The 27,912-nt window shown below is 48.1% G+C and overlaps 1 protein-coding gene across 3 annotated transcripts; it reads left to right on the top strand.

The window, feature by feature from the left end:
- Nucleotides 1-1,131: 1,131 nt before the first annotated feature.
- Nucleotides 1,132-27,896, top strand: PI4KB (phosphatidylinositol 4-kinase beta). 3 transcript variants are annotated; one of them, XM_081122237.1, is made up of 12 exons: nucleotides 1,132-1,203; nucleotides 1,715-2,102; nucleotides 9,241-10,177; nucleotides 17,150-17,377; nucleotides 18,235-18,462; nucleotides 20,557-20,666; nucleotides 21,237-21,341; nucleotides 21,561-21,684; nucleotides 22,521-22,786; nucleotides 25,514-25,646; nucleotides 25,911-26,031; nucleotides 27,047-27,896. In XM_081122237.1, exons 3-12 carry the CDS (start codon nucleotides 9,269-9,271, stop codon nucleotides 27,226-27,228), a joined length of 2,406 nt encoding a protein of 801 aa, XP_080978363.1. In that variant the 5' UTR covers nucleotides 1,132-1,203; nucleotides 1,715-2,102; nucleotides 9,241-9,268; the 3' UTR covers nucleotides 27,229-27,896. The 3 variants fall into 3 exon arrangements, with proteins under 3 accessions (XP_080978363.1, XP_080978362.1, XP_080978364.1); XM_081122236.1 differs by lacking the exon at nucleotides 1,132-1,203 and adding an exon at nucleotides 14,646-14,690 and having other exon boundaries at nucleotides 1,692-2,102; XM_081122238.1 differs by lacking the exons at nucleotides 1,132-1,203; nucleotides 17,150-17,377 and having other exon boundaries at nucleotides 1,971-2,102.
- Nucleotides 27,897-27,912: the final 16 nt, after the last annotated feature.

Consider the following 27,912-nt stretch of genomic DNA (forward strand, 5'->3'; position numbering starts at 1 on the left):
GAAAAAGAAAAAAGAACACTTCCAACTATAAAATGCAGAGCTGTCACACCTCTTTTTACAGTTTCAAAGAGGTGGTCTTATGGCCCTTTGGAACCCTACCCCTGGAGGGAATGAATGCGTGACACTTTAAACTCTAGGCAAAAGCAGGGCCATCACATCTTGATGTCTTGATATTTGCCTTACAGCTAACTGGGAGCTGGCCAAGAGCTGCTGGGCCTGACAGGTGGACTAGTGATTCCCCACTCCAGACCAGTGATGACAAATTTAAACTATCTTTGGCACTCTCCATCTCTTAGCTCAACTTTCGTTACTGTACTCCTTTAATGTAGCTTACCAGCTTGCCCTCTCATAATTGGAGCAAATTCCCATTTCTATTCTTCAGCATACAATTTTTTTAGCCTTCAGAATGCTCTCGTTTGTTATGCTGGATCATATCCAATAAACCTAAGACCTGGGCTCACAATATTTTGAAGCCATTCATTCATTCACCATATACTGAGTGGCTAGGCCTTCCCTGTTAATTAACCATACTCTTCTATGTACCTTCAGCAATTAGGTGCACTGTTCAACTTTTGTACATATCGCATGTTTTACATAAGTATTTTCAAGCACCTTTATTCTGCCTTCCAATTCAACAGTAAAGCAGTGACCGTCTTTCATCATCTACCCTATATTATTGTCCCAATAATAGTAATATATTACTATATGTAGTAGTAATCTGTACTCTTCTAATCCTCACAAAACTCATACAGAGTTAACATTCCTGGGTCCACTTTGCATAGAAACCTCAGTACAAAGAAGTTGAATCAGTCATCCCAGTCAAACAGCCTATAAGTGGCAGCGAAGGTAGCATCGAAGGCCTGGGCTCAAATAACTAGACTCGATACAAAATAAGGCCCTATGAGGGCTGCGACAGCGGTTCTGATGGAGAGGGCTCCCAATCAATAAAATACACAAAAGACAACAGAGGTCCATTTGCAGGGTGGTTTTTGTTTGTTCGTTTAGTTTTGCATGAGTCTGTTGTGTTTTGAAGGGTTGTGCCCTGCAAGCCTTTGTCATTTCACTCACCTCTCCCAAACTGGCTCAGTCCAGCCCCTCCCTAGAGGGGTCGACGTCCAGAGGCTGAAGGCTAAAGGCTACTGGTGACTTCGGAGGCAGAACCGCGGCCTCGAGTCGCGCCGCTAATGGCGAAAGACTGACCCGGTAGGAAAGACTCCCCAAGCGATAAGGGGCGTAATCTGGGCATGGTCCTTTAAGATGAAAAGTACTGAGGGCGACTATCTTCCCCGCCCACCCTCTTTCTCCTTTCCCCACTGGGCCCCAGAGTCCATTCCACGGCCTGATTTACTACGGGAGGCGTGTGGAATAGGGGAGGGGGTAAAGCCACTGATTGCAATTACGGTAACTCGCTAACTCAAACGGACTTATTCACCTATAATTCGCATGTACTTATGGGAGTACGCGACACGTGCTTCTCCTCTAACAGGCCACCCGCGCCCGCCTGCCACTCTCTGCTCTAGGCCCGGAGCCCCTGCCCCTCATCTAGGAAATTTACTTCCCTTTCGGCTTCCTTAGCTTCGCAAACTCGACCTCTTAGGTCCGCCTCCCAAAGATTGGCCCCTCCTTCCACCCGTAGGCTCCTCCCCTCGACCTCTCCTCCCTCCCCAGCTTCCAAACATCTGTTCCCCGCCCCCTTTTCTGTTTTTCTGAACAGGCATGTTCCAGGCAGCTCACTCGACTCCTTAGATTACTATGGGATCGTAGGGTCCTGAGCGTCGGAGACGCAGGAAAGCATATCCCAAGAAAAAGGGCTCGGATTTAGGAGAATCAAGCCCTGCTGGGGATATTTTTGGGGGGGATCTTGATTGTGCGGAGGGAGGAAGAGGAGGTTGTGTGGCCCGGTCGAACTTGAGGCAGCGCGAAGGCCCCCTCAGGCGGCGCCGAGGGCAGCCCCGCGGCCGGGGCCTGGTGCAGCCGCCGCGGCCGCTGTCAGGGAAGCGCAGGCGGCCAATGGAACCCAGGAGCGGTCGCTGCTGCTGAGGCGGCGGTGTCGGCAGCCCGACCCCGCCCGCCCTCACCCCCTCCGCGGGGGTCCCCTGGAGGTAAGCGACTCCTACCCCGTGTGCCCCCCTTGCCCTGTGTTGTGGGGGGTCCCTCTCCCCCCTGTCCCGCACAGCCTCCCCCGCCCCCACCCCTAGGTTCGACTACAAAACTGCCCTCCCGGTGGCAGCTGCACCCCGGGTTCCTTCTCCACCCCTTCCAACCAAGCCTGGGGTACTTCTCTGCCTTTTGGCTTCCTCTTCTGTTTAGCTCCTCCCTCTGCCCCGGGGATTCCCCCCTCCTCCCTCTTATCCCTGCTGCCTTCTTCCCGAATTATTTTGTCTCTTGTCATGAACTCTTTTCACATAGGACGCCTCTTACAATGTCCATCCTTGTTTGTCTTTCCTCCCTGTCTGTGCTTCTGCCCCAAACCTTTCCCTTGGCCTCCGCCTTTATCCCTTTTCGTAGTTTGCCCCTTTCCATAGATGTCTCTGTGCAACCCTAGCACTGGGTTTCCATTTCTCTGGGCTAAAGATTGTGGCCCTCTCTTCCTCTGCTTCTTCAGATTCCATTACCTCACCGCCCACCACCCAGCTCCTGGCTTCCAAGAATTGCCTATTCCCCGGTCCTTAAGGGATCTCATTGTCATTCCCAAAGTATTATTTGCATTATACCTTAACCTTAATCCTTACACTTCTCTGGAGTGTTTTATGATCCTTAATTTTCTTTAGCTTCCCTTGCTCCCTCCTTAATACTGCAACCTTTGGAGGTTTGTTCCTGTAGAAGAGAGATCTGACAGTACCCTTTCCCATTCAGGATTTCCAACTTTGACATCGTCTCCTTTGAGTTTCAGGGATTTTGCTGATCCTTGTGACACTTGGTTCTGTTTTCCCTGTGGTCTTTATGTGTTCTCTGGCGTACTGTTTCTCTCCACATACCACTTGTTTCAGGATCAGCTAAACCTTGAACTAAGAAGAAAATGTGTGGGGAGGAGGGGGAGCCTCAGCTGTCTCACTCAGGCTTTTCTGAACATGAGAGTGTTTCTGAAGGATGGAGCAAGTTTTGTAGAAGTCCCTATCAGGTTACACTCTGACTACTCAGGATCAGCCACTAGGAGGGATGAACAGTCCTTCATGGAAATGGAATGAAGTTGTGAGAAATTTTTTTTTTTTTTTTTGGATTATGTAATTTTAAGATTGTCTTATAGGGATCGTAGAGTAGAATATCCTCCCACCCCTGCCCAGATCCCAAAGGAGTCAGTTTACTGTTTGTGGCTTACTAGAATAGTTTTGGTTGATTCCGTAAGAGCTTAGGACTGGGGTAAGGTTGGGGGGGTAACTGGGAAAAGGAGCACTGGAACAATGGAAAAAACTTGTTCATTCAAAATCAGGGCTTCTGGCCAGCCAGTGTGGCTCAGTGGTTGAGCATCAACCTATGATCCAGGAGATCAAGGTTCACTTCCTGGTCAGGGAACATGCCCGGGTTGCAGACTTGATCACCAGCAGGAGGCAGCTGATCAATGACTCTCTCTCATCATTGATGTTTCTATCCCTTTCCCTTCCTTTCTCTGAAATCAGTAAAAACATTTTTTTTTAAATTGGGACTTCTGAGTTCAACAGGTGACTTCCTCACTTGACCTCTAGAGTGACCTTTTTGGGAAAATGGCCCACTTTATAGGCATCAGTGCAGTAATAGGCTAATAGTAGGATGTGAGTTGGGGGGAAAATTAGACTCAGTTTATTTGTTTAAAAAACATTCTGGGTTTCTCAGACAAAAGGTATTGATTAGTAGTGGTTTAGTTGTCTGGAGAATTTTCCCTTGGTCTAGTCTACAACGGTGAGAGTAAATCAGCTTGAAAGATAAGCTCCAGGCCTGCTTCTTCGTCTGCCTTGTTCCCCCACACACACACACACACACACTGCATTAAGTTGCTGTGCTGTTCCTCTTGTACTTGATCCATAACTCCAGATTCCATAGGTGGAAAGTGTGCTTGTGGCCAAGACCGTTGAGGGAGCTAGCTGGAAAAGAGAACTGGAGTGAGTTGGGACTTAGGAAACTAGTTACCCCCTTGTATGCCATGTCTCTCTCTCGGTCTGTGATAGCAGAGAGGGCACGTGAAGTCCCATTCATCTTCTGACTCTAGGCCTGTTTGAAAGTAATCACACAACCTCATCCCACTTCTCCCTTGTCTTTCCTTGTTAGCCAGAGTGCAGTCTGCTCATAATCTCCCTTTTTAGGAGCAGCTTTACTCCTGGGAAGCACTCCCAAAGAGAAATCACGTTTCCCTAGTTTCCCTCCTTCCTTCTCATAGCTGGGTTCACACTGCATGAGAACATGTTTGCTGAACACCATCCAAAGCAGCAAATTGAGATTCTTTGATTTGGGGAAGAACTTTGGGAGGAATCTTTCAGTAATTGGCATGAGATAAGAGAGGACCTAGTCCAAACCCATTTGGGGCTTGCAGCAGGGAGGATCAGTTCAGAGAGAGGTGAGTGTACAGGTTGCTTGCTTGCTTTGTCATCTGTCTGTTTCAGCAGAGGCTTCCAGAGCTGGCTTGGGCTGTCTGGCTGGAATCTGCTTATACTAGCTCCATGGCACAGCACAGAGAGTTCTCGGCCTGATTCAATATTGACTTAACTACCCTGAGACCACTGCCCTCCCTGCCCTCCTGCTGGTAGCTTGAGAATGCCCTCTCTCCTGATGCCAACCCCCCTTGGGGCTTTGGGTAACCATTTACCTGGTTCCTAGTAGGGCTTGAGCCTGCTTGACTGCTCAGCCCTGTGTTTCTACTAGGAATAAGTAGTATTCAATCTCTATCTCTACCATCGAGGTTAAGGGGGAAAAGATGAGCTGAGACCTCCTTAAAGCAAGGTTTGAAGTTAGACCTTAAAACATGAGAAGGAACTTCTCAATAGCAGAACAGATAGCCTGGAGTGATGTGGAGTCTCTTTTTTTTTCTTTATTAAAAATTTTAACCCTACTCCAATTTGTGGAGTCTGTTCTGAAGAGCAACTTTTTAAAAATCATTATTAAAGGTATATGTGTACTTGGTAACAAATATAATGGTGCATAAGAGTTTATGATGAAAATTCACAGTCCCTTTCCATTTATCCCTACTCCTATTCCTTTAGAGTTAACCTCTTAATTAGCTGAGTATTTACTTTTTTAAAAAAATATATGTTTTTATTGATTTTTAGAGAGAGAAGAAGGGAGAGAGAGATGGAAACATCGGTGAGAGAGAAATCGATTGTCTGCCTCTTGCACACCCCCTACTAGGGATCGAGCCAGAAACCCCGGGCATTGAACCAGCTACCTCTTGGTGCATGGGTCAATGCTCAACTACTGAGCTACACCGGCCTGGCTCAGTGTTTACTTCTGAAGGTTATTGCCAGAGCTTTAGATAAAATGCTTGCGTCTCTATTCCTTGATTTATTAATTGTTACAAAGAGGATTTAGCTTTAGAGGCTTTATACCTCTTGTCTATATGATTATGTCATTTTTATTTCATTATTAAAAAAACCTTAAATAACATATATGAACATCCCTTTCTTTTCCATTAACTTTTAACTACCCATCTTGTGGGATGAAGATACTGGCTCCACTTCCCTTTTTTCAACTCATATGATCCATCTCAAAGGGATCTTTTAAAAGGAGGAGGAAAATTGATCTCACCTATCTCTTTGGAGGCAGAGCACGAAATTAGATGATGTCTCAAAGGCCATTCTATGAAAATACAGGAACATTTAAAAACAATCCATATTTATTTAGTCCATGGAAAAAGATTTGAAGAAGGGAATGGTGATAAACTGGGTGAAGGGATTGAATCGTGGCTCTTTACCATCCTGTCTTAGCAGAGACCAGTTCAGTAAGTCCTTTAATGGAAGCCAGTGGAGGGTTGTTTGCCTAGAACCTTTGAGGTGAAGAGAAGCGGAAAGTCAGGTTAAGTGATAACATCCCCTCCCCACAGAGTCCTCTGGAGACATTTACCTAAAATGCTCAATCACACAGAACACATGCCTGTGAACTCCTCTGTCCTTTTCAGCTGCTGCTCTCCTCTGCACCCCCTGATGCTCAGATGAGGATTCCCGACATTGCCCAGACATAGCTGTGGAACCCAGTCAGTTGTCAACATTTTCACTCCCCTTTCCTAGAAGCCAGCTGCTAGGCTGGGGCGGGGGAGGCCTCTTCAATTCCCTTCCAGTCTCATTGGAAGGCCAGATTAGGCTCCTAGTGTAAAATGTGGAGCCTAGTTGTCCGAATGTCATTGAGAGCCATGGGAGTCATTTGATACTGAAGGTTTGGATTTTCTTCTCTTTTTCTTATTCTCTGGCTTATAAGGGGGAGGGTGCTGAATGCAGTACCTGTTTCTTCCTTTTCCTTTCACTTTCTTGTCCTTTCACTTTCTTTAGAATGATTACTTATCAGAGCTGTATTTTCTTTGCATTTGAAAGTGAATGAATTGATATTGAGTACTGTATCTGGATTTAGGTTTTAGAGAATCCCTTTCCTATTTTTTATTGTCTAAATTGCCAAAAACAACCTAAATTCCCTTCAATACCTCCCTTTCCCCATGTCTTGATTCAGATGCAGGCAGTCCCTGAGGCTCAGAGAAACCAGGAGGGAGGCCCAGCTCCAGTTTGGCAGTTTCTAGTGGCAGAGCTGCTTCTATAGGAGAGAAATCTGGTTTTCCTGCACCTCTTGACATCATCTGGTTCCCTGGGGAGTAAAGGCTGCCAAATGGGGTTTCTGTTCAGTGGGAAAGTCCCCTGAATACTGTGATATGGGATTCCTAGCTGAGCCCCAGGAATGAAAGAAATGATGTTATTCTTACCTCTTTTCCTGGTGCCAGTAATAATCCCCACTGTGATCAATTGGGGCAGATAACTGCTGCATTTGCTAGTGAGATCTGAAACACTGCATATGGGAAGATGTCTTAACTTAATTTTCCTTGGAAGTTTTGAAAAGTGGACTTTATGAGGTTTTGGTCACTTAAAAGTCTCTGGAATAGAGAAAAAGGGAAAGATGTGCCAAGCATAGAGAGATTGAGAAGAAAAAGAGCTGTTTGCATTAAATGATTGAGGCTGTCATGTGAGTTTCTAAGTAGACCTAAAAGGTAGTGGTCCTAGTTGGATTAGAATGACCTTCTGGTGCAGAGTGCCCTACAGAGGCGTGGCAGGGGATGATTAAAGCTTATTATTCCTGTGCAACCCATAGTTGCGAGTAGAGACAGATCCACATAGGCAGCCATGCTGGTTCTACTGCTCAGAAGGCACTGCATAATTTGGGGAAAGAGTAGAGTGAAAGAGTTGCCACCTTTTTTACTGATGCCAAACTCAAACTACGTCAGGGCTATTAAATTCGGAGATGAACTCCTTGCTTGACAGAGTTGAGAGGAAGATAAACTGAAGTAGCCTTTTTTGGTGATCTCTGAGAACAGAAGAATTCTGCATCTGCCTTCCTGCAAGACTTTCACGTTAACTGCTGAGAGACAGGGAGCTAGACTACATAATATTGGGCAGATCAAAGTAACCTTGACTTATAACATTTCAGAGATGTAAGAAGAGGCACGGGAAGGGTGGCAGTGGAAAATGGGGCTTTCCAGAGTAACTAGTGAATCTGTATCTGGAACCTCCTTCAGAGTATATGTACCCAAGTTCAGTAGGGTCAAAGATGATGTCACTATTAGTTGGAAATTACCTGTATTCCAGCTCTACAGTAGCCTCTGCCTTCCTGTTGCCCACACTCTTGGCGCATGTCTTAGACTCACTCTATCTGCATTTTTGTGAGGAGGCCTCTGAGCCCATTGCTGACTAAAGTCAGATTTTGGAGCTGGGTTGATCTGACATTAACATTGTGCCTCTCCCAGTCCTTCGAAATTTCTTCCTGTTCTGCACTGATTCTCCTGATCTGGATTTGGTGAGGCTCTGGAGAATCATTCTAGGAAGGCAATGGCTTTTGTAAGCAGTGTTCTCTCACTGAATTTCCTTGCAAGAGTTCCTCCAGAGATTCTTAGTTATGTAATTCCTGCTCCCCCTGTTCTTTACCCATGTTCTAGACCCATGAGATCCAGCCTGATCCCCCCTGCCCAGCCCCTCCGGTTTTTGGAGTGTGTGTATGATAATGGGGAAAGTAGTGTTGGGTTAGCAGAGATTTTCAAACAGCGAGGTAACTAATTCACTTCCCTTTCAATAAACAGTATATGCATGTGCATGCACATACATACACACATACTGTTTACTAACATTTTCAGTAATTAGGATTCAACTAGCATTTATTGAGTACTACTTTGTGTCAGGGACTATGCTAGATCTTTTTACCTTGCATGAAGTCATTTATTCTATGTGGCAACAGTGAGAAATAGAATGTTTTTCCCATTTTTGCAGTCGAGGAAACTGATACTCAAAAGATATATGACTTGCAAAAGTTTATATATCTGATAATGGCAGAATTTTGAACCCCAGCCTATATGACTCCCAAGTTCAGGACTCTTTCCACTATACTTTAGCTGCCATAGCACTGGAGAAAAATGACATCATGAAGTTAGACAAATGGCACAACTTCAGCAGGGTGGACGATAGTTGTTTTAGGCTGTTTATTCCTAAATGAAGCCTGGCCTGGTATTTGCTGGCCTTTAATCCTTAGGTACTTTGATTCTGAAAGGGAATGTAGAAATGTATGTTTTACTAGAAATATACATTAAGACTTTAATACTAAATAAAGGTGAGATGCTCAGGACCTTTGTATGGAGTGTTATATGAGTAAGGAAATACAGTTTAAAGAGGAAAAGACGAAGGTTATGGGCAGGCATTTAAGGGGAGACATGGGAAGAGCACAAAGATAGAATGGGGACAAGGGAATAAGACCAGAATTGCTTTTTAGTCTAGCTGAAGAATTTGTAAACCTATATAAACATAACACATATAAAGCAACATTTTGCAAATACAAATTAGGAACAGAGCCAAGCTGAGTAACTAAATGCAGAAGGAATAAAGAGGGAAGCAGTGTTCAGAAGTGGAGGTAGCCAGGGAAACTTTCTTGGTGGGAGATGACTTTTCAGCTGTTTTTGAAGGAGTCCAGGAAGACAAAAAGAAAGGAGGTGCCTGGGAAGGTTTCATGGCAGAGGGAAGATCTGAGGATGGCACCACTAATCAGTATGTGTATGTGTCTCCCTTTCTGTTCCTTTTTCCTTCCTTCCTGTAGCTTGGAAGCTCGAAGTCTGGCTGTGGCCATGGGAGATACGGTAGTGGAGCCTGCCCCCCTGAAGCCAACTTCTGAGCCCACTCCTGGGTCACCAGGAAATAATGGGGGCTCCTTGCTAAGTGTCATCACGGAGGGGGTCGGGGAACTATCTGTGATTGACCCCGAGGTGGCCCAAAAGGCCTGCCAGGAGGTGCTGGAGAAGGTCAAGCTTTTGCATGGAGGCGTGGCCGACTCTAGCAGAGGCGCTTCACAGGAACTGGTCAATGGGGATGGTGTGGACAGTGCTATCCGCTGCCTGGACGATCCTCCTGCCCAGATAGCAGAGGAGGAAGATGAGATGGGGGCCACTGTGACCTCGGGCACAGCCAAGGGAGCGAGAAGGCGGCGGCAGAACAACTCAGCCAAACAGTCTTGGCTGCTGAGGCTGTTTGAGTCAAAACTATTTGACATCTCCATGGCCATTTCATACCTGTATAACTCCAAGGAGCCTGGAGTGCAAGCCTACATCGGCAACCGGCTCTTCTGCTTTCGCAACGAGGACGTGGACTTCTACCTGCCCCAGTTGCTTAACATGTACATCCACATGGATGAGGACGTAGGTGATGCCATCAAGCCCTACATAGTCCACCGCTGCCGCCAGAGCATTAACTTTTCCCTCCAGTGTGCCCTGCTGCTCGGGGCCTACTCTTCAGACATGCACATTTCCACTCAGCGACACTCCCGTGGGACCAAGCTACGGAAGCTGATCCTCTCCGATGAGCTGAAGCCAGCTCACCGAAAGAGGGAGCTGCCCTCCTTGAGCCCAGCCCCTGACACAGGGCTGTCTCCCTCTAAAAGGACTCACCAGCGCTCTAAGTCAGACGCCACCGCCAGTATAAGTCTCAGCAGTAACCTGAAACGGACAGCCAGCAACCCCAAGGTGGAGAATGAGGATGAGGTAAACCCCGGGAAGGTCAGAGGGGCCAGGCGGCGCGCAGACAGGATGTCTGGCATAGGGTCACTCTGTCCTCTTCTCTCCTTCCATCTGTTTCATTTCACTGATAAGAGCATGGAATGTTAGAATGGAAAAAACCTTAGAATTCATGTATTCCAGCTGCCTCATTTTACAAAGGAAGAACTCAGAGACCAGGGAGATAAAGTGACTTGTCTCAGGTCATATAGCTAATAGCAAGGCTGATACACCTGACTCTGTCCAGCGTTGTGTTTACTAAACTGCACTGCCATTCCATTAACTCCTTACTTAATGAGAACTGTGGCACAGACCCTCCTCACCCTGACTTGAGACCTGGGATATCTACCAGAATCTCTCAGAGCAGCAACCACGGGGAGGAGAAGGGACTATGTGTGTGAATTTTGTGTGTGCTGGGGGAGGGTAGATGTTAAATAGAACCTCAGCTTCATTCTCCTGACCACTCCTCATAATCCCTCCCTCCCACTCCCTGAAGATCCTGCTTTTTGTTTTCATAAGGGTAAGGTTCATTACCTATCACTGAGGCATCTGCAGAATGCCTCCTACGTGCCTTTCTTTAGGTGAAGGGATGTTGATCTTTCCCAAATCATTTAGGAGAAACACAAAGGAAAGAAGGAAAGCAATCTTGGTATAGAGTAAATCTTGGGCATACCCAGTGTCTAGAAAGAAGAGAAAGCTACAGCAGCAGTTGTGGATATCCATTTAGGATACGGAGCAGGGAAGAGATAAGCACATCAGTAGGTTATACTCACCTTCCATTCCACATCTGGACAGATAGCAGGGGAAGGTGCCCAGTGGACAACCAAGTGTCAGTGACCTGGTGTCCCAGCCAGACAATGGTGCCCCAGTTCCCCCCTCTGACTCACCACCAGCCTGGCTCTCATCCTGGCTCCCAGCCCAGCCTAGGAAAAAAGGGAGAAAAGAATGAGGAATGTGCACCGGTTGGAAAATGCATATAGCCGTGGTGCTGGCATCTGCCTCTGTGGGGCACATAACTCACCCACATTTTTGATACAGTGGGACTTCTTTCAGCTAGAAGGAGGTCGGTCAGTGACTAGGGAAGGGAAAATACAGGAAGGAAGGCTACGGATCCTGCTTCCTCTGGAAATTCAATATTTTATTGTGATAATTTAATAATAGTGAGGCCAAAAGATCTAACGTTTATTGAGCACTTATTATGTACATCATGTCATTTACATTTAATCCTCACAACAACCCTAGTAGACAGGTTTATTTTACCATTGAGTAGTCAGGCTTAGAGAGATTAGATGATTTGTCCAAGGTCTCTCAACTAGTGTATGTCAAACTAGGTCTCACATCACAGCTAATCATTCAGCTGGTCTGCCTTGGTTATTTCTCAGCATCTGCTTTCCCAGGTTCTCAGCCTTCAGAGTCCTGTGGGGAAGAACATCCCAGGCCTTAGCCATCTAGGTGTCCACATCCATGCATGGGCAGAGTTCACCTGTTCTCAGAACCACAAAGGACCATTTTCATTCCTGGTTGTGCTTGGCAGGGAAGCACAAGGTCATAAGGGAGGTTGTTGTAGAGCAAGAGGAATCATCCAGATCTGGAGGGACTGAAGTCATGAAAGGTTTGGGAGCTCTTCCTCTTGTGGTCAAGCCTGTGGCAGTATGAGTGTGAGCACTTGGAAATGAATCCTTGGTGCGTCTTGTCAGGCTTGCCTTTTCTCTGTGTGTGTTTTGTGTCCTCATAGCACCAGAAGGGGTGAAGCCTCAGGGCTTTTCTTTCTCTGTGCTGATCCGTAGTCCCTCTTCCTTCCATCTAACTCCTGCCCAGGTGGGATTATGGGTGACGCACTGAGATGCAGGTCTTTTGTGAGTGCCTAAATCCTCCAGGGTGTCGTCTCCAGCTGCCACTCTTCCCAACCTGGCTTTATGGTGGGACACCAGATCTAGGGAAGGAAGGAGATACTACATCCCCAGCCTCCTATAGTATCTGATGCTGGCAGAATGAGACACCTGAATCCACTGGGGCTCCTCAGGAAACATGAGAGTGAAAGTGAGAGAATAAACATGGGTATCACTAGGAGTCTAAGCATTGGAATCCTCAGCACAGAGGTCTCTCCACATGCCTTTGGCATTTTGAGAATACATCTATCAAGGCCTTTTCTTCCCTGTCATGCAGCACTTATTCACTCAACAAATAGGTATTGAGCTTGTACAGTGTGTGAAGCCCTGTGCTAGAGGCAGTGGAGGGTGGAAGACAATGCTATCCTTCTCTCCAGGGACTTACAAGGTAATATGGAGACCCCATTATCTATGGCACTGTTGAGTTTATGACTCTTGATTTTGTATCCTGAAACTTTACTAAATTTATTCTAACAGTTTTTGGTGGAATTGTGACTCTTGAAAAGTTGTTTAATACATATAAGGAAGACGTATACAGCTATTAACACTAGGCACATAATTATCTAAGGTCTGAGCAGAGACTCTATGAGAGGCTAAAAGGAGACCTGACTCTCTGTTCCCCATCCCTTGCTTTCCCCGTGGATTCTGAGTGCAATCCTATGCTCCTACCACCAGTAGAGGTGCTCTGGAGGGTGAGGCCCAGAAAAGAGGCTGCAGTCTTTCTGCAGAGCTCTTTGCCCAGATCTCAGAGAGGCTCCTATTTTTTTTTAAGGAGAGATCCTTTACACTCTCCCCATAATCAGAGGGCTCTAACACAGCTTTGTCCCCTCTCCCATCCCCAAAGCCCACCCCTTCAAAGCAGTTTTTATCAGCCTAATCAGGAAACTGTGCTCAGTTTCCCTTCCCATTTGTGACCAAATGGTAAATCATTTGGCACAGGGTGGGAGCACAGTTAGGTCCCACCCTAAACCCTGCCCTATATAATGACACTCCAGTAGATCAGCTTTGTCTTTTCAGAACTGCAACCTTTGTACAGAGAAATCTGCTGCATGTCACACTGGAAGCCCCAGTGGGCCTTCCAGCCTGATATGGTGTGATATCAGCTTCTTGGCCTTAGCTTTTCTCCTTGGAGCTGACTCAGTATGAGTGACTCAAGTCTACAGAGTAGGAGAGAGGAGCCAGTCATGATATGCCTCCCCTCCCCCAAGGCTGTTGTTAATGAGTCAGACAGGACCTGTCTGTGGAAGAATCAGCTGGATCATAGCTCACGGAGCCAGTATCCTGCCTGTTATTCCTTCCCCCACTAGCTCATGGGTAGACATTGAACCACTAAGTGGTGATAGACTGGTATTCTCACTGCCTCTGTTCTCCCTTCCACCTCCACCCAAAGCAGAAGAGTTGTTGCCTTGGGAGTCTTTGGCTTGGCTTCTCCCTCAAAGTATCTCTCTCCCCAGATTCTTCAAGGAATGGCCTGACTATAGGACCTCCAGCCAGAATAGAAGTTACACCATGGAATTGAATTAAGTAGATGCTTGAAATGCTAATTGCAGAGTAGAAGCTCAGTGACCACTGCCCTCCTGCCCTGGGAGCTCCCAGCAGGTTGTCTCTTAAGTCCAGGCCCCTCCCCTACTGCACATTTGGGTGCAGGTATTGCCCCTTCCCCCTGCTCTGGGAGAGCTTGTTGCACAGAACCCAGGATGGGCCTGTGCATGAGCTTTAGCCGAGACACTGAATGAGAGTTTGACCACTGGCCCTTTGCCCTGTTTTGCTCACGGACCCCAGTAAGACACAGGAATGGGCAAGGTTTAGATAAACTCCCTGGGCTGGGACCAGGACAGCTGCTGCTCAGCTGTTCAGCTGCTGGCTTTCTCAGATGGAGTAAGCTAGGACCTAGCTCCCAATTTATGGCAACAAATTGTAATTGATTGTCATGTAACAATCAATTGGAAGCCTGTGCAGGTTTGGTAGATAGGAAAGGTATTCATTCATCCTTTACTCCAGCAGAATCTAGCCCAGAGTTTCATGCTCATGGGTCTGTGATTTAAGGTTGGGATGAGGCTTTCCCAGGGTGATAATGAGGCTAATTAGAGAGGAGATATACCTGGCACTGAAAGTTTAGCTCTTCCACTTCCTCCTTGATGTTTCCAAGAAGGTGGAGGAACACAGGATTTCCAGTGGGGCCAGGCAGCTTGTTAAGTTCAGTCCCTCTGTGGTGGCCTCCACAGAGAAGGGTTTGGTTGAAAGCAGAATTACCTCCCTAAGGATCCCAGCTTTAGGGTTTTGTCCTACAAGGAAGATTCTTTCAGGCAATAATAGAAGAAAGTGAAAAACAGGCACTGTCTCTTCAACCCTTTTGACCTCAAGGTCCGAGCTAGCCTTCCAGCATCTCCCAGTGTCAAGAATCTGGCAAGCGGCATTTTGGGCTGACTTTCTTTCATTAAAGCAGAAAGGTAGAGCTACACAAAGAAGCAGGTATGATCCAACTTGGACCTAAATTCTTTGCCTTTGTCTCTCTCCCCTCCCTCCCTGCCCCCTTCTTCTCCCCTTGCCCTCTGGCCCTTTCCCAGGAGCTCTCCTCCAGCACCGAGAGTATTGATAATTCATTCAGTTCCGTAAGTGGGGCCAGGCTGGGACTGGGTGGCAGGCTCCCCCCATGGCCGCATTTCCTCTCCGTCCCCAGGTCTTCTGAGTCCCCAGGCCAAGCCTGGAGTTAAAAGGTGCCTTTTCTGCCTAGGAGATCAGCCCCTCCCTCCCAGGCCTCCCAGGCCTCCCAGACCTGGAGGAGTCCCCTGCCTGTTGCCAGTGCCCTGAGCCCAGGCTCAGTGGGGCTCAGTTGATGGTTTTCCCAGGAACAGCTGGGATGCAGTGTGATTTAGCCTCCAGCTCCTGGGCTTCTAGATCAAACAGCTGGGAGAGAGGTCGAATTTACCCCAGGGTTGATGCCAACAACTGCTTGGCAGAAACCCTTGGGATCCTGTTTCTCCCACCCAGGACCCTTTCCCCATGGCCTCTGCCATCAGACCATCAAATATTTATTCAGTGTTTTCTAAATGCTAGGCCCTGTGCTGGGTGAGCTGATTCCAAAAGCAAACAGGATTTGGCCTGAAGGAAAGTTTTACCTCCCCACAGCCCAGTTTTCTTTTTAACTTCACCCACATTTCTTCCAGGTCTGAGTTCTTCCCTTTCCCAGCTCCCTGCCCGGGATGTTCCTTAATCATCATTCTCCTTTCTTGTTGCGTCTGGAATAACCCCTGACCCTCTGGTCCCACAGGGTCTTGGACCTTGTTGCTGGGCAGAGACGTGAGAGGAAATGCTGGACCCTCTGGGAGTTTGGATGATTTTTTTTTTTTTACATTTTAATTTTGATTTGTCTACCCAATCTGTTTTCTCTGTTCTGTGCTGATCCCCTTTCAATCATGATTCCTATCTCCTCCCATGTGGCAGAGCCTGTCTCTAGAGGCCTGGGGTCACATTTCCAACATGCTCATGTAACTTAGGGGCCCCCACCCAAATGCTGATTTGAAGATGGGAAGGAATTCTGCCTTTTAAAATCTGAGATGACTATGAATTGGTTGGGGTGGAGGATCCTTGGGACAGTGACCATTTGCCACCTGAGTGGACGGATTAGGGGATCAGGATGAATGAAGAAGTGAGCCCTCTTCCTTTCATTCTCTTTCTGTTAGGCCCCTGGCATATTTCCAGGGACCACAGAAGCCTAGTTCTGTTTTCCTGTATCTCTGTTCAATCCTGCCTCCCAAAGCATTCGTGACTGATTCAGACACCCTATTTCATTATTGTGGGGCCCCAGAGTCGGGCCCCAGAGCCAGCCCCCTGTGGGCTGTAGGCTGAGAGATGAGCTTTTTGTTCCTTTGAACCTGGCTCTGCACACATGCAGAGATGGGCCTGGTACTGCCCAGCTTTCAAAAGAAGCTCTTTTTTGCAGTTTGAGGGAGTGTGGGTAGAAATTCTCAATCAGGAAACTAAGCAAGACACAGAGAGGGAGAGAAAAGCCTGGTGAGTGAAATACTGTTTCTGTGAACAGAGGAGATACTGTTCTTATCTAGCTGAGGGGGGATGGGATGGGGAGCTGGGTGGCTATCTCGATAAAATGCCCCTTATGGTAGAAGGACTTAGATGGGGGAAAGAGCCCCTCTTCATGCCTAGTTGAGTCCATCTTTTTCCCCACCCCCACCTCACTCCCCAGACTGACTTTGCCCTTTCTGGGAATGACAGAAGTGCCCAGCACGAGGAACCAAGCTCACAACGGAGCAAATGTGCGGACCCTGGTCCTGAGGTTTATGGGAAGAGGACCCAGGAGGAATCACAGAAAAGAAACAGGCCTTCAGGGCTATCGTTGAGGAGTGAAAGGAGCATTGCTTTCTCCACCCACCTCCCACATCAGCCTTCCTCCGTCTGCTTTTTCTTTCCTCATTGATCATTCCTTATTAATCACAAGTCTGCTCATCCTCTCCTCATCTCCTGCATGTGCATTGACTTCTTGTAAGAGATCATGGTGGGGACGGGAATGCCATGTAAAGCAACAAAAGTCATTTGAATGTAGCGTGTCCTCCTTTGAAAGGGGAACTATTGCCTCAGAGCTCCCCTCCCTAGCCTTGGGCAGAGCCCCAGCCCAAGATCTAGATGGGGAGAGGGACAGCCCCATTCTGAAGATGGGTGAAGCACTTTAGGTGTAAGCAGCTCTTCTCTCTGGGGCCCTGTAACCTCTCTGGTGGGATGTTGTCCCCCCACCTAGCCATCTTGAAGCCTTGGGATAGTTCCTAAGGAACTCAAGTCCAAGAGAAGAGGGGTGCATCCCAGTCACCTGGATTCACACCTTCTTTTACCCTCAATAAACAGCCTGTGGAAAAGGAATATGCTGGCTCTTTTACCTGTTCCCAATTTACCTGTTCCCAGGGGTGGGGTGGGATCTACTAGGGCTGAAAAGTAGCTCCTTCCCTGAAGTTCTCCAAACACGGTTCTCTGGCCTGCATGGCCAGGAGTGACTGAGCGGGTGGGCCACTTTTTGCTATGGTTTCTTTACCATCCTTTACTTCACCCCAACCCCCTGTAGCCTGTCAGACTGGCTCCTGAGCGAGAATTCATCAAGTCCCTGATGGCAATCGGCAAGCGGTTGGCCACGCTCCCCACCAAGGAACAGAAAACACAGCGGCTGATCTCAGAGCTCTCCCTGCTCAATCATAAGCTCCCTGCCCGAGTCTGGCTGCCCACTGCTGGCTTTGACCACCACGTGGTCCGCGTGCCCCACACCCAGGCTGTTGTCCTCAACTCCAAGGACAAGGTAGGTGGGCTCTACTCCATGGTTGTCCAGGGTTTGTGTCTATGCCCAGATGTGCTCCATCAGCATCTTAGACTCCTTTATGGTTCATGTGCATTTGTCCACCTTGACTTTACCTCGTGCTGTTGTGATTCTGGGGACCCTTTTGTTCCCCTTCTTGGGCTTTGTTTTTCTGGATCAGAGGGTTGATTTTCCTAACTCACCTCTTGCCATGTCTCAGGAGAAAGTTACTTTCCACCCTCCTTAACAGTCCTTTTGGTAGCTCTTCTACAGCCCTCTAGAACTCATAGGCTTTCCAGGTGTAGCAACATGAGAATAGAGAAATCTTTTCTTTCTAAGACTTTATCTGAACAGAGTGGCCAAGGAGAAGGGGAGAATTATGCCTTATTTACATTGGAGAAAATTAGCTAAATTTGTCTGCTGGTTGGAATGAGTATTAATGGTTCAGATTTTTCTTTTAAAAGTATTGAAAAGCAGACCCTGCTTGGAACAGTGCCCCCATCTTTCCCAGTCTTTTTGTCTTTAGGACAGGCTCCCAGAGGCTTCAGGCCTCTTTGATGGGTTATAATTGATAGTTTGGAGTGGTTTCACCCAAGTGCATCATCTATGCATTTGAAGCTCAGCTGAACCATTTTGAAGACTTGGGTGCACTTTCTCATTCTTTTTTTTCTCACACTCATTCTTTATATAGGTGTTCATAGGACAAGAGTCTACCCTAACTATGGCGTTCATAGTGTCAGGGGACTGATGGTTGAGGGTTGAAGCTAGGAGTGGGCAGCAGGAAGAACTGTGTAACAGAGTTGAGATTTAGGGGACAGTGGTACAGGTGAATTGCAAATACTGTTCTCACTTTTCCACAGGCTCCCTACCTGATCTATGTGGAAGTCCTTGAATGTGAAAATTTTGACACCACCAATGTCCCTGCCCGGATCCCTGAGAACCGAATCCGGAGCACACGGTCCGTAGAGAACCTGCCCGAATGCGGTATCACCCATGAGCAGCGGGCAGGCAGCTTCAGTACTGTGCCCAACTATGACAACGATGATGAGGCCTGGTCAGTGGACGACATAGGCGAGCTACAGGTGGAGGTAGGGAGCTCAAGGATGTAATACTGGGGCACAGCACCTATTCTCCAGGGGCTTCCAGTGTATGTGAGACAAGACGACACACCCTGAGGCAGGCTGAGGCAAGCGCCCAAATGAGAAGGGTAGGTAGTATTGGGTATGAAAGGGGAAGGCTCTGAAGAGCCCTAGTCTGGAGTAGATTCAGGTGGAGTTCATTTTCCTGCAGGAGGAATTTAGGTTAAATGTAAGGAGGAACTGCCCTGGCTAGTGTTGATCAGTGATTAGAGCATCGGCCCATGCATCAAAGGGTCTTGGGTTTGATTTCTAATCAAGGGCAAGTACCTGGGTTGCAGGTTCAATCCCTGGCCCCGGTGGGGGGCAAATGTGGGAAGCAACCAATCTGCCTCTCTCTCCCTCCATTCCTCTCTCCGATTCCCCCTCCCTCCCTTCCACTTTCTCTAAAAATCAATGGAAAAAATATCCTCAGGGGAGGATTAACAAAACAAAAAAATATATATAAGGAGGAACTTCTAAGCTGAGGAGTGAGAGAAATTTAATCAAAATATTTATTTAACATCTGCTATATAAACTTGTTTTAGGAAAGCAGAGAATGGTAAGTTATACATTTGTTCATTCATTGAAGAACTATTTTTGGAGGCCTTCTTTGTGCCAGTTCTGAATGCTGTATGCTAGTGAACAAGACCCGGCCCCTGCCTACAAGGAGCTTCTGACCTAATAGGAGAGAGTAGACGATTAGTCAGCAGGTAGTTGTAGTATGGTGTGATCCAGGTTATGCTGGAGAGGATGGGAAATATGAGAGCACTTGCTGGTGGGGGTAGCACTCCAGACTTGGGGTTGGACACACCCCAAAAGATTTTCTGAAGGAAGTAATGTCTCAGCTGAGGCCTAAAGAGGGGTATGAATTACCTGGACTGAGTATTCAGGCAGAGGGGATAGCATGTGCAATGACTGGAAGACAAGAGAGCTTGGCTGGTCTTAGGAACTGAAAGAAATTTTGTATGATGTGTGAAGTGGTGACAAATGAGGTTGGAGAGGCCAGCATGGGTCAGATCAGAGGCAGGATCCTGTAAGCTGTGGAAAGAAACTTGGACTTTATTCTGGGTTGTATGGAACCAGAGAAGGATTTTATGTAGCTCTGTGACACAACCACCTCTCACTTTGGGAAAAGACAGACTCTTTGTCCTTGAGCTTACAGTCCAGTTGGGGAGATTGGACACAGATATTTAAGAAAAAAATGTGTAAGATATACAACAAGGCAGTGTGCAGTGTGACAAATGGAGTTGAAGAGAAATGCTCTGGTACAAAGGAAGGAGAAAATAAGCAACTTGATAGTTAGAGGGAGAGGGGGAGATTAGATTGAAGAAATGGTCATGGAACCTAGTCTGGAGAGAGTCTGTTTTGGACCCTGAGGGAATGCAGCCCTAGCCTTGGGGAGTTCTCAGTATAAGACTGAAAGTTCTGCTTTCTGTGGTGATCACAGCTGTGGTTTGCAAACCTGAGTGTGCTGGGAGTCTAGAACTTGTTAAAAATTCAGACTTCCAGCCTGGCCGGAGTGGCTCAGTTGGTTGGAGTGCTGCCCTATACACTAAAAGGTTGTGGGTTCAGTTCCTAGTCAGGGCGCATAACTGGGTTTCAGGTTTGAGCCCTGGTCAGAGCATGGAGCACGTACGGAATTGGTTTCTCATATCAATGTCTCTCTGTCCGTCTCCCTCCCTCCGTCCCTCCCTCCCTCCCTCAAAGCAGATCCTTGGGTGAGGATTAAAAAGAATTCAGACCTCTGGATCCATTCCCAGTAATTCTAATCCAGATTGATGGTGCTATAGGGGAATCTGGTTTTAGCAGCATTCCAGGTGTTTCTGATACAGGTAGTTCACACTTTGAGAAACACCAGTGTAGGGCCTATGTGAGTGCCTACGCAGTTTGGGGTCCAAGTGATCAGGATGGTGTGTAACCAGGGAGGCTTTTTGGAGCGGAGTTAGGAAGAGAGGGATGTTCATGACCTGCAGATAGAAAACACTCGGGGTGATCTGTGGAGGGTTTGAAAGAAGTGAGACCGGTGCCTAGCGCTTCTGACCTACCATCCCCTGCTCTCCCCAGCTCCCTGAAGTGCACACCAACAGCTGTGACAACATCTCCCAGTTCTCTGTGGACAGCATTACCAGCCAGGAGAGCAAGGAGCCTGTGTTCATTGCAGCAGGGGACATCCGGTATGGCCAGACCCACTGCCTCATTTTGCATCCCTCTTTAAGGAACTGCCTCTCTTTCTCTTCTTCCTTTCAGTCGGCCTGTGTCTTTCCCTTTTCCCTCTCCTTACTTTGTTCTTGTCCTGAGGCTTCCAAACTTGAGGCAGTGAAGGGGCAGATGGAGAAATTACTGGGCTGCTACAGAAGGAAATTAAATGTTAAAAGGACTCCAAAGGAATGAAAGCAGCAGAGGGAGGAATTAGAGCATTGTTTCTCAGAGTGGGTCTGAGGACTACACATGTCAGAATCAGAGGAGAGAGAGACCTTGTTGAAAATGCAGATGCTGAAGCCAGAGCTCTTCTCAACCAGAATCTTAGTAGAGGAATGGTGAGGTGATTTGCATTTTATCATGATCCCAAACCATTAGGTTAGCAAAAAGGTATCAGTGGCATGTTTCCTTCCATGAGTCTCTCAGGCTAGGTTTCTATGTCTGTGCTTAAAATCAAGGAAACAGTGCGGGAAATGCTGCCATAGACAGGAACATGAGGCTCGGGGTAACTCCTCCAAACAAATGATGATGTTTCTTCTTGCTAGACGGCGCCTTTCAGAGCAGTTGGCTCACACCCCCACAGCCTTCAAACGAGACCCAGAAGATCCTTCTGCAGTTGCTCTCAAAGAGCCCTGGCAGGAGAAAGTGCGGTAAGTTGGGGGGTGGGGTAGGGTGTCTTTAGCCCTCTCAAAGCTTGGAGGCCACTGCAGATACTCACTGTGCCATCCCAATATCCATTGGGCTCTCCCCAAATCCATCAGGCTCCCAGGCAATCCAAGTCCTTGCCTTGGGGGAGTTGGATTTTGATTTTTGGTGGAAGCTGTGTCTCTGTCCTCACCTTCTGACACCATTTGCTTCTCTCTACACAGGCGTATCAGAGAGGGTTCCCCCTATGGCCATCTCCCTAATTGGCGGCTCCTGTCAGTCATTGTCAAGTGTGGGGATGATCTTCGGCAGGAGCTGCTGGCCTTCCAAGTGTTGAAGCAACTGCAGGTAAGGAAAGGGAGGGAGAAAGAAGGGGAACTCAACCCAACTGCAGCCCACCTGAGTAGACCACACAGGTTGCTCTGCAGGGAACTCTGCTGAGGACCAGCTTCCAGCCCAGGTCTAAATTGAGTAGACTAAACTAAAGTGGTTGCTCCTTGGCTGGTGTACTTCCCCGGGAAGTACAGCCACAAAGACAGCTCCACAGCGACCTCTTGTGGCTCTTTTGTGACTTGTACCCTGATCACCAAACTTCAGGGTACTTGGCTTTGTTCCTTAGTCAAAACTTCCATCTGAAAAATTCATAAACACAGACAACAGTATGGTGGTAGCAATTTTATTAACCAATGTCACCCCAATAAATTCAATAAAATAAATAAATAAATACTCCCATCTGGTCTTCATAAGTGGGTTGCAGTGTGCTGAGACGTCAGTCCCCTGAGACTCTGGGTTGGTTGCCTGCCAGCAGCTTCACCTGTTTAATCCAGTTCCTTATATAAATATTTTCATTTTCTGTGGACCTAAATCCTTTTCCATATTTTCTCTATTTGAATTTGGGTTAATAGCTCCCACACTCGCTGCTCGTGTGGTTTCTGTTCTCCCTGCCTTTTGGGGACTGTCTACCTATAAGATGCCTTTTCCCACATACCTCCCTGAGTCCTATCAGGCCCTGGACTTCCTTAAAAACTCCCTGGTCCTCAGTGGGTTTTACTCACTTGGTGGCCTAGAATCCAAAGCCACCACTGCTGGGAACTGTCCAAGGTTGGGGATAGAGGAGGGTGTTAGCCTCCTCCCCCAATTTCAATGAAAGGTGATGGTCCCAATGCTTCTGTGTCTCCTCGCAGTCCATTTGGGAACAGGAGCGAGTACCCCTGTGGATCAAGCCATACAAGATTCTTGTGATTTCGGCCGATAGTGGCATGATTGAACCAGTGGTCAACGCTGTGTCCATCCACCAGGTGAAGAAACAGTCACAGCTCTCCTTGCTTGATTACTTCCTGCAGGAGCATGGCAGTTACACCACTGAGGCATTCCTCAGTGCCCAACGCAATTTTGTACAAAGTTGCGCTGGCTACTGCTTGGTCTGCTACCTGCTGCAAGTCAAGGACAGGTAGGTAAATCCCTGCCCCTCATCCTAACCTTTTTTCCAGGGTTCTCTCTGTCCCTTCATGTGTAGTTCTCTTATGCTCACCACCACCTTCCATTACCAAGATGTAAAAGATTGTTCAAACAACATGTTTTCGGCAGAGACAGACATGTTCACGTGCCATTAAGCCAAGGAGACAGACTGACAAGTACTAGGGTAAAGGAGCAAAGACATGAAGGATTTATGGGAGAGGCAAGGGTTTGAGCAAGCAGGCTCCTGAAGGATGAAGGAGAGCGAGGGCAGGTAAGGACTCTCCAGGCAGAGGAGCAAGTCAGTGTGATTAAGGCCTGGGCTTCTAACCGGGTAGCTCAGTTGGTTAGAGCATCGTCCTGCTATGCCAAGGTTGTGGGTTTGATTCCCGGTCAGGGCACACACAAGAATCAGTCAGTGAATGCATAAATAAGTGGAACAACAAATCGATGTTTCACTCTGTCTCTCTCTGTCTCCCACCACCCCCTGCTTCCCCCTTTCTCTCCGTTTCTCTCTCTTGCTGTAAAATCAATCAATAAATAATAAAATTTTTAGACAAAAAATTTTAAGAAAAGCTTGGGCTCTGCTGCCTGGCAGGAGAATAGTAGGAAGTGATGTCAGACAGGTATGTAGAGGCCAGGTTAGAAGGGCTTGCACAATGAGGCTGAGGAGTTTTATTTTGCAGGTGGAGGAATGACATGACCCAGTCTCTGTTTGGTGGGTGCACACTGTGGAGTCCACCCTGTTGGGTGTAGTTAGGCTTTTAGCAACAAAGCAGGAGGTAACAAGTCCTGACCTGAGGGTGTGGTAGATATGAGAGGCATGGTGGAGATAATGTTTAAACTCCCAACCCTGAAACTTTTTTTATTCCAATATAAGATTTTCAAAACTTTTAAGTATTTATTGCTTTGTCCAGAGCTGTCCCTCTCAATATCACATTACCTTTATGAGGCCCAGCTCTGCATATGGGTGAGCAACATACGGTACAAAAATAATTCTACCCAGACAGTGACTCGGTCAGTACCCCAAATGCTTCTGTGAGCTACACTTCTCATGGGGCATAGGGCAGCTGCCCTGGGAAGGCAGAAATACAGTGGCCTGAGCTTCCAGAGTTCCCAGTGACATGGCGGCACTTTAAGATCTGGCTAACAGCGCAGCTTATCAGAAATCTAGCATCTATTAAGTGCCTGCCATGGCCTGACAGTCTTATATTGAAACCAGCTGAAAACCCTGTCAAGACAGGTGTTTTTCTGTGAGAGAACTGAGGGTCGGGGAGCCTTCAGAACCTGCACTCATTCCACCTGGCCAGTCCTACAAATGAACCCAGTGGAGGCTCTGCATTTGAGGGCTGAAGGGACATGTAATTATTTATAAGGAATTTGGTTACAAGCTTTAGACTGTCCCTAAAGAGTCAGGGTTTTGAATCCAGGGCCCAGAGAGCCTAGAACTGAGCAGCAGGATTGAGTAAATGGGTGGCAGGGAAGCAGGTGCTGGTCAGGCTTCTGGGCTTTCCTTTAGGAAATGAAGATATTTGGAAGATTAGGGTCCATCCTTTAAAAAAGGAGGATAGGGGGATAGGCAGCTGAGAAACCTTTCCTAATAACTCAGAAAAGGATAGATGTAGTCAAGCCATGGATGGGATCAGCCAGTGGAAAGAACTGGCAACAATGCACAGGGCTCCAAACTGGAAGCAGGTTTAAGATCTCTTTAACCGCTTCAACATGAGTCCTCAACTATCTCAGCAGTTAAGAAAAGAGAGAAACTGCCCTCACTGGCCTCAGGACCTTAAGCAGCCAAGTGTTTCTCTCAGGGCCTATTCTCTCACCTGTAAAATGAGAGGTTGAGCTAAGACACCTAGAACCTTTCTGGCTCTCAGGCTTGTGCCTTTGTGGCTAAATTTGTAGTGCTTTCCTAGAGCACAAAGGACTCAGATGGGACTGGGTTCTTCAGTCCCTCCTTTTTTGGCCAGTCAGATCAACCCCGGAGAAGATGGCCCTCAGACGTTGAGCTCTTAGCCTAACAAAGCCTCTGTTGACACTGAGGAGGTTGGTTGTCCTGAATGGGCCAGGCCTCACATGCTTAGCATGTTAATTGTTCCTCCTCCGACTGGCCATTCATGTGGGGATCACAAAGACCTGGACTCATCTTTAACTCTCTTCCTGCAGCTGGCCTGTGGTCAGCGCAGGCTGACATTTCTTACTGTAGTGATGACCAGATAGTTAAAACTTACCCTTGAAGCCTCTGCACTATTCTACACTTAACTCCCAGCCTGCCACTCCCTTCTGGTGCCGATTTGCTTGGGCTGGTAGGAATCACAGATAAAATAGGCATAACTAGGTTCTGACTGGAGGCCTCCTTTGAGCCAATTGCTTGGTCTCTATGACAGCTGGCTGGAGCCTCAAAGGTTTTCTTCCCTTGCTGCTGGGTTTTCTACTAGATTGGGATCAATTTGGGTGATTGAATTACAATTTTTGGAAAATTGGGATAATCTTAAACTATTGTCAATAATAGTGATTGCAGACCCCACAGCCTTTGTTAGCAGTTTACTTTTCTGATTTCCTGTTTCTGCTGCTAGCTTTAGGTCCTAGGAGGTTGGACCCAGGTTATAGCAGCAGGAAACATGGCAGGGGACTCCCCTGCCTGGTGTCATGTGGCCAGTGTGTTGCAGCTTAAGGCTTCCACCTCAGGCTTAATGCCTCTTCCTCTCCTTGGCCCCTTCAGGCACAATGGGAACATCCTTTTGGACGCAGAAGGCCACATCATCCACATCGACTTTGGCTTCATCCTGTCAAGCTCACCTCGAAACCTGGGCTTTGAAACGTCAGCCTTTAAGCTGACCACAGAGTTTGTGGACGTGAGTTAGGAAGGAGAGGTGCCTTACTGTGTTCTTTCTCTGTCATGGGAGGGGGAGCTGCTGGGCTCCCCCCAAATTATGGGGGAAAAAGAACAGAAATGGCAGTAAGTCAGGGTGAGGCTGGGTGCCCTGGGAGGCTTCCTGCCTGCTGAGAGAGTTGGGAAGTAATGGGGTTTGGTGGGTTTGTCCTGATGGAGGAAGGAGTTCTGGCTGGCTAGGGGTACACTGAGCCCTAATACCCACAACTTTTTTCTCCCCTCCCAGGTCATGGGTGGCCTGGATGGCGATATGTTCAACTACTATAAGATGTTGATGCTGCAGGGGCTGATTGCTGCTCGGAAACACATGGACAAGGTGGTGCAGATCGTGGAGATCATGCAGCAAGGTGGGGCTGGGGAGAGGCCAGGTGTTGGGATAGGGTGGGCCCAGCATGGAATTTCCAGGAAGTTCATTCCACCTCAAGACTCCAGGCGGGCAGGGGTGGGTGCCCAGCTCTGATCCAGTGCTGTTTCTCCTTCCCGACATGCCTCCTGACAGAGCTAGGTCCTGGGCATAGTCCCCAGAAACTACCTCCTGGACACACTCAGGGAGAGAACAGTCCCATCTCCAGCCCTTTGTTCCCATCCCATCTCCTTATCCCTTGTCCAACTCTTTGTTTCTTCCCATCCAACTCTTGACCAGCTCAGGTGTTTCTGGTCACCACTTTCCTCCCCACTGGGCTTTGACCTCCAATTGCCCTGTCCTCAGGCCCCTTCCATGTCCTGATACTCACCCCTCCTGCTCTGGGTATTTTCTCCATCATCTTTATCTACTCTCACTGTGCTCTGTCTTCGTTATCTTGTCATCTATTTTGTCCAGGTCCCTCCTCTCCCAGCCTTCTGAGCCCTTGTCCCCACCCCTCTTTAAGGCTGCATTGTACACCCAGTCTGAGCTGCCAGTCTCCTCCTCCTCCCCATCCCTGCCCCCACCCCACAGGTTGTCGCCGTTGCTCAGGAGCATCCCTGTCTGGCCCCATGACGACGGTGGCCCAGGTCATCTGTGAGTGTCAGACGTAGCATAGGCAGAGCCCTGCAAACCAGATAAGTGCCCAGTTCAGGGCCCATTCCCTAGAACCTCTTCCCAGCCTTCCCTCTGGGTCCTAAGACTCTGTTCCCTCAGCTGTTACTGGGGGAGATGTGGTATTGGCCCTCTGCCTTCCTCTACCTCAGGCCCTCACCTAGAGGGGTTTTGGAGTGTGGCATGAAGATGGGCGCAAGACAGGGCCTCCCACCAGTTCTTCCTTCTCTGCCCAAACAGAATTGCATCCGCACGCTCAGGGGTCTAAGGTTTTTGCTGTGGCTGTTACCACTGCCCCTCCCTCCTTTTGGTCCATGACCCTCTGCCCTCACTGCCTCCACCAGGTTCTCAGCTTCCTTGCTTCCACGGCTCCAGCACCATCCGCAACCTCAAAGAGAGGTTCCACATGAGCATGACTGAGGAGCAGCTCCAGCTGCTGGTGGAACAGATGGTGGACGGCAGCATGCGATCTATCACCACCAAACTCTATGATGGCTTCCAGTACCTCACCAACGGCATCATGTGACACTCTTTCTGAGGCCCTAGAGTGGTGGGGCATTCAGGGGACCCTCCCTGGGAGAAACCCCAAACTAGGAAACCCCACCCACCCACCCAAAGGAAATGGAAGGCAAGAAATACAAAGGATCATGTGGTGACTGTAGAGCTTGCCAGGGGGAGAGCCAGCTGTGGGGTCCAGACTTGCTGGGGCTTCCCTGCCCTCCTTCCCCCAGCGGTGTCAGTATTACCACCTGAAAGATTCCGGACTCACTGCCCCCCAGAGAAGAGAGGTGACAAATGTGAGGAGACTGGGCCTTTCTTCTCGCCAGGGTCCGAGAGGTTCTTTCCACAGGCCATCTTCTTAATCTGTTCTGGGTCCCAGGAAAAGGGGGGGGAAGAGTGGGTACTTGGTACTTACGACTTGATCCTGTGGTTTGCCTTTGGCCATGCTGCTGCCTGACTGTTCCCTTCCAGGGACTGACTCCTAGCCGAGTTCTCCTTGGTAGATGGGCCCTGGCATAGGGTCCTGCACTTGCTGAGGTTCCCCGTCACGGGCCAGGAAGGGTTACCACAACCCCTCCAACACGCGAGGGTATTGGCCTAGCCACAGGGAACTCCTTGCCCTGATCCCTTCCCCACACCCAGGGAAATAGCTCAATTTTTAAATTTTTGTTTGAAATAAAGTCCTTAGTTAGCCATCTGTGTCATTTCT

Source organism: Miniopterus schreibersii (assembly GCF_964146895.1).
Source record: "Miniopterus schreibersii genome assembly, chromosome: 19".
In the NCBI taxonomy this organism is placed as follows: domain Eukaryota; kingdom Metazoa; phylum Chordata; class Mammalia; order Chiroptera; family Miniopteridae; genus Miniopterus; species Miniopterus schreibersii.

Coding starts and splice junctions, on each gene's coding strand:
- PI4KB (XM_081122236.1), top strand. CDS start 9,269: ATGGGAGATACGGTAGTGGAGCCTGCCCCCCTGAAGCCAACTTCTGAG. Junction 14,691..17,149: donor TTGATAATTCATTCAGTTCC/GTAAGTGGGGCC, acceptor AACCCCCTGTAG/CCTGTCAGACTGGCTCCTGA. Junction 18,463..20,556: donor TAGGCGAGCTACAGGTGGAG/GTAGGGAGCTCA, acceptor TGCTCTCCCCAG/CTCCCTGAAGTGCACACCAA.